Source organism: Mus musculus, chromosome Y, assembly GCF_000001635.26.
Source record: "Mus musculus strain C57BL/6J chromosome Y, GRCm38.p6 C57BL/6J".
NCBI classification, from domain to species: Eukaryota; Metazoa; Chordata; class Mammalia; order Rodentia; family Muridae; genus Mus; species Mus musculus.
In genome coordinates this window covers 54968245-54974918 of record NC_000087.7, presented here as the reverse complement: position 1 = coordinate 54974918, position 6674 = coordinate 54968245, and the positions used below count along the sequence as shown (strand labels likewise).

At 38.1% G+C, this 6674-nt stretch overlaps 1 protein-coding gene across 1 annotated transcript; it reads left to right on the top strand.

The window, feature by feature from the left end:
• The first annotated feature begins 5481 nt into the window (after positions 1 to 5481).
• On the top strand, positions 5482 to 6165 carry Gm20927 (predicted gene, 20927). The gene has a single exon (XM_017318808.1). It carries the CDS (start codon positions 5482 to 5484, stop codon positions 6163 to 6165), a length of 684 nt encoding a protein of 227 aa, XP_017174297.1.
• The last annotated feature ends 509 nt before the right edge of the window (positions 6166 to 6674 follow it).

The window sequence follows — 6674 nt, the reverse complement described above, 5'->3', positions numbered from 1 at the left end:
AAAAAAAAACCCGAAAACTGTAAAATACTAAAAAGCCCGAAAAAAAAGCCTAAAACATTAGAAGAAGTAAATAGAAAAAAAAAATCTAGAATCTTTAAACAAATACTGAAATAGTCCTAAAATCAAAAAAAAAAAAAAAAAAAAAGAAAAGAAAAGAAAAAGAAAAGAAAAAGAAAAAGAAAATTCTGAAAACACACCTATCAGCTAGGCAGTCATTCAACTTACATATTTTAGCCTGCTTCTGAGTGCTGGTATTAAAGGGGAATAAAACTATACTTGACTCCTTTTTGTTTGTATAATTGTTTTCTAAATGATTTTTTTCTCTGTGGGTGAGTATATGTGTGTGTGTGTGTGTGTGTGTGTGTGTGTGTGTGTGTGTGTGTGTGTGTGTGTGTGTGTGTGTGTGTGTTGTCCAAAGAGGTCATCAGATCGTCTAGAACTAGAATTGCAGGTGGTTGTGAACAACCATGTGGGTGTTAGAAATTGAACCCTGGTCCTGTGCAAAAGCAATCAGTGGGCCTAAGCAGTGAGCTATCTCCTCAGTCCTTTCTGCTTGCTCTAATCTCTACTTCACTATTCATCTTGCCCAAATATGTCTTTAATTCTTACTTCTTCTGTCTTTTTTTCTGTGATGAATTCTTGTTTGCTTTTCTCTTGCTTCTCCAATTACAGCACCAAGATTCTGCATTTCCTTTTGTTTTGGAAGATTCTCAAGGAATCCTAAATCCAGATTTTAGGGCAGTTATTTAAAATTCTTGCTGGTGATTCTGACAATGGTTTCCTCATTTTTTTAAAAATTAGGTATTTTTTCATTTACATTTCCAATACTATCTCAAAAGTCCCCACATACCCACCTGAACCACACCCCCACCACCACCACCACATCTTGTCCCTGGCATACCCCTGAATTAAGGCATATAAAGTTTGCAAGACTGATGGGGCTCTCTTTCCAATGATAACCAACTAGTCCATCTTCTGATACAACTGCAGCTAGAAACATGAGCTCTGATATGCTGCTAGAAAAATGAGCTCTGGGGGGTTTCTTTAGTTCATATTGTTGTTCCACTTATGGGATTGCAGACCCCTTTAGCTCCTTGGGTACCTTCTCTACCTCCTCCATTTCGGTCCCTGTGATTCATCCAATAGCTGACTGTGAGCATCCACTTCTGTGTTTGCTAGGCCATGGCAAAGCCTCACAAGAGACAGCTAAATCTGGGTCCTTCCAGCAAAATCTTGCCAGTGTATGCAATGGTGTCAGTGTTTGGAGGCTGCTTATGGATGGATTAGTGGATTGAAAACCACTAATTTGGACACAATGGGGCTACTGCTGCCAATGTAGACTGTTTATCCAGTGTTGCTGGTCAGAAATCTCCGTTCTTTGAAGGCAATGGGTTTTCCCAGAACAGGCTTCTTCTGAGTCCCCAAACTTTTGTCAACACCTGTTCACCTTGATGATGATCACTGATGTATCAAATGACCATACTTAGTAAATTAGAGTAATACAGTTTTCTTTTCCACCCTAGAAAGTGGGGATTCTAAAAATATGTGTACTAGCTAAAAGCAGTGATGGTGCTCTTCCTAGGGTTCCTTACATAGTGTCCTCCTTGGATGTTCCTCTCTGATCTATACTCACCATCTATGTTGCTTCCTCTCATGAACAGCACACATGATAACACTCAACCCATCTGATCTTCAGTCAGCAGAAATATACTAATTATATTTCCCATATGGCCCAGTTGCTCATGATTCTGAGGCATAATCATACATGTTGTATTGCCAAACAAAATGACACTAATTGTCTAGTATATAATGAAGCATATTTTGTATGACTCTTTTCAGGAGTCTGTATATTCAATGATGAACACACCATCAGCAAATGAGTGAATTCTTGTGAGATGATGTCATCACAGAGGGAACCAATGGGCTAGAAAGAGAAAAGAGAGAGCCAAACTCCCTTTCATAATTAAACCTTTTCTATAACAGCATTATTAAATTATTTTTATATGTAAGTCATATCCCTCCTGACCCATTCAATTTCTTCCAAATATATTCACACCTGGGGATTAATCTTCAGAAAATTATTCTTGGGAAACACATGTGATTATTTCAACATCTATAGTAGTGTGGGGGCATTATTCTCCCTACGTCATGTAAACTTAATATCTTTAGATACCTCCTTCCCTGTGATAGCCTTGCAGCTCACTGAGTGACATGTGCATTTGATGATAAATGATACACAAACATTGAAGCACCTTACCATATCCTGTCACCCATATCATGTACAACATAGCAAGAACCACACCTGAGTTGAAAAATACAAATATATTTTATAGTGTCTTGAAGCTAAAATCCCCAAATTAATCAAAATATTATTTGGACTCTGTTACTTTATACCAGTGTTTTTTAAGTGTACAAGTCGTAGGCCTTTTCTGTGACCCTTTGCACAGGTTTATAGTGTCCTTTTACCATCTTCATCCTCCCCACTATCCTCCATTGGTATCAAATCTCCCCCTGCTGCTGCGCTTACTCTTCCAAAATACCTCCTATTTTTTAATGCCTCTTATTAAATTTATATTTTCACAATTGTCATTTTGAGTTTTACTTGTCTAACCTAATATATAGTATTTTAACGTTCCATCCATTTTTTTGAAAACAAAGCCCTGCACTAATACACATAGATGAGAAATATATTTCTCTCTCTCTCTCTCTCTCTCTCTCTCTCTCTCTCTCTCTCTCTCTCTCTCTCTCTCTCTTTTTCTCTCTGTCTCTCCTTTTTAAGGCATTCATCCAGTAGTTGACATCTAAAATCACTCCATAGCATGTATGTTTCATAAAGTGAGGCAATCAATATTGATGATATGGATATGTAGTGGTCCTTCTTAGATTTTTTTTTTTTTTGAACTTAAATCAACCTGGGAAGATAGAATCTCAGATAAAGATCCTCCATCACATTGGCCTGTGGCCACACCTTAAGGAATGATTTTTTTTTATGACTGTTGTTGAAGGATCTAGCTCTCTATGGATAGTGACATATTCTATGAAGATGATGTACAGGGTGTGGTGGGGACCGTGGAATGTACTGAAAACGATTTTTTTTGAAGAACTGAAGATCTATGTGCCATGAACAATTAAAGTGTCCTCTAATTTGTAAGTAAATTTTATACATACCTGTGTCCAGTATTCTGTCTACACATATTTCAAAACTAAAATTACCTCATCTATTTCATCCTGTTTTACTGCATTTAATCTCTGAAATTCCTTGTAATCAGAAGTGCTGGTAAATTTTAAAAACCTTTAAAATATGACTGGGAGATATCAGGTTTGTTTTAATTTTATCACAACTTTGTAAGCATGCCCAAGATCTATGTTTTCCTCTTACTTTCCAAAGAATCCATAATTCATGATTGCCATTGGTTTCAATATATGTCATTTAACCCTGTCAAATTCCAGGTTTGTTTGCATAAAATAGTCCTCCTCTAACTGTGGGTTTTCATAAAGTAAAAATTGGTGTGCTATCCAGTGTGCTGCCTCAAAGAGTCTGGCAATATTTATGATAAGAAGCACAGCTTAAAGATAACCAAGGGAAAGGTTGGAATATGAAAAATAACCACCATGGATGTTGTCAAGTCAGAAACCGAAGACTTTCTCAGAACGAAAATAAAAACAAAAATGAAACAAAACAAAACACAAACCAAACAAATAAATAAAAATCCAACAACCAAACAATAAAAACAATGCAAGGGTGAAATTCTTTGGCAGAATATTACTCAGATCATCAGGCCTTTCAGTTGGGATTTCATTTATTATTTCTAGGAGGCCATATGAAAAGGTAAATTCGAGATGCTGAACGTTTCTGAGTGTAACTAGGGAAGGAACCAGCCTGAGAGAGGTTCTATGATGTAAGCTGAACTAGGGTGATGTCACAGAGCACTGGCTGGAGGTTGCGCATCTATTCCACTTGGAGGCACTAGAATCCATTGAAGGTGAGTTCACTATCTTCACAGTGGTATGTCAAAGCCAGGTCATTTTTTCCCACAGGCTTTTAGTGCCTGGTCTGTATCAGGAGACAGAATCTTGACAACTAGGATATTTTTCTATGGGTAAGTATATTTATGTAGTAATTAGGATCCTCATAGCTACAGAAAGCTAAAAATTTTCTCTCCTACAGAGAGTTACTGTACAATTTACTTTCTCCATGTTTATTAGCTAGGGAGATGAATGGTCTAGGTTAGTTTATCTCCTGAATTTATTATCCTTGCTAACAATATCTAGATCACAATTCCACTAAAATGCCAAATCTCCTCTTTGTCCAAGTGCATGTTAGAAGATATTAGTTCTAAATGGCTGATATTGCCTCAAATTGTTGAGCTGTTCTTGAGTTCACTGATGCAATGGCTTCATCAAATAATTCTGAAGCTGGGTCAGGAGAAACAATAAAGAAGGACAGTGGTGTGCTGTGTCCCTGGGAAGATATTTGTGAATGCAGGCACTTAGCTCAGACCTTACACGTACAAGAGAGTCATGGTGACCCTTCTGGCCCTTTTATTTTTTTTTTCTCTTCTTCTTGATCATTGGGTGTAATAGTCATAGCACAACCTAAATTGACATAGAATTTCAAGGAGATGATCCTCATCAGAGACAAATTAACTCAGGGCTGAAGAAATAAATGTTGATCTGAGTATATTCTTCTGAGCTCTAGAAAATTACTTGTTAATTACACTATTTTTATTTCCTTGTTTTTTTGTTTCTTTATTTCTTTGTTTGTTTGTTTGCCTGCTTGGTTAATTTTATTTGAGTTTCTGTATGTTTAGATTTGGCTGTCAGGAAACTCACTGTGTAGACCAGACTAGCCTTTATCTCACTAAGTTCTTGAGTACTATGATTAAAGTTATGGGTCACCACCACTTCCTATTAATTTCTCCATTTGATTGTTTGTTTTGTTATTTTTTGTTTGAATTTCTCTTTTGTTTGTTTTTCGTTTGATTTTCTTCTGTTTTCTTTTACTTGTTGTTGTTGTTGTTGTTGTTGTTGAGACAGGGTTCCTCTCTATAGCACTGGCTTCCCTGGAACTCACTTTGTAGACCAGGCTGGTCTCTAATTTAGAAATCTGCCTGTCCTTGCCTTCTGAGTTCTGGGATTAAATGCGTGTACCACCATGGCTGACTTATTAACTTCTTATTTTTATAAAATTAATTTTAGGAGCTCAAATCTGTTTAGCATAGTCTTCTTCACATGCTCAGAAGTTCTCGTAGAGAAGAGTCTTGGTCCAGCATTCACTCCCAACCCATAACCATTGCCCATCAGGAATTCATATATATGACAGAGGCAACAGCATTGTGTCTGGCGTAAACGGGCAAGATCTTCAGTCCCAGGCAATGGGCAAGTATGATATTTGAAGAGAATGGAAGCCACTTAGACAGTGTGATTTAGCACAACAGGTCTACAGCCAGGTAGAAGACAATACCTCTGAAGAGTCTGAGCATGACATCACTCAAGAAGAAGAGTAGGAGGAAGCCTTCTTCCCAGGCCCTGGGGAATATTGTTGGCTGCAGAATTTCTCACGGGTGGAAGGAAGGTAATGAGCCTGTCACCCATTGGAAGGCCATCATTCTAGGTCAACTGCCAACAAACCCTTCTCTTTATTTGGTGAAGTATGACGGAATTGACAGTGTCTACGGACAGGAGCTCCACAGCGATGAGAGGATTTTAAATCTTAAGGTCTTGCCTCACAAAGTAGTTTTTCTTCAGGTGAGGGATGTCCACCTCGCCAGCGCCCTGGTTTGCAGAGAGGTACAACACAAATTTGAGGGGAAAGATGGCTCTGAGGACAACTGGAGTGGGATGGTGCTAGCCCAGGTGCCATTCCTACAGGACTATTTTTACATTTCCTACAAGAAGGATCCGGTCCTCTACGTCTATCAGCTCCTGGATGACTACAAGGAAGGTAACCTCCACATCATTCCAGAGACCCCTCTGGCTGAGGCGAGATCAGGTGATGACAATGACTTCTTAATAGGTTCCTGGGTGCAGTACACCAGAGATGATGGATCCAAAAAGTTCGGAAAGGTTGTTTACAAAGTTCTAGCCAATTCTACTGTGTACTTTATCAAATTTCTTGGTGACCTACATATCTATGTCTATACTCTGGTGTCAAATATCACTTAAATTAAAAAAAATCACAAAGTACAGAAAAGTAAACTTATAGGATTGAAAAAAATGTTTATTTTCCTGTGTTGGGTACCTATGGGTCTTTGACAACCTCAGTATCTTTGTCAATAAAATTTGTTTTGTTCTAAAAATTAATACGTGTGACATGACATGCTTTTAGTGAACACATTGTTGGAAGAGATGGACTATGGTGGAAAGAACATCAAAGCAAGATGAAAGTTGCAACTCAGGCTGTGAACAGTGCATACATCTAATATCACACAGGCTAAAATGGACAGGACTTAGATTCTGTGGTCTGCATAGTGAGCAAGGAATTGGAGATATGACTTAGAGGAGCAGGGATGGCAGCAAAAGATGGATTTTTAGGAAGAAGGGGAGAAAGACAGGACATAGATAGAATCTCTGGAATGAAGTCTGAGGGAGAAACAACAAGTTGGGGGAAAGAGTGATAGATAAAAGGAATGTGGCCTTGTTACACAAAGTGCAACCCAGAAAACTGATCCAAA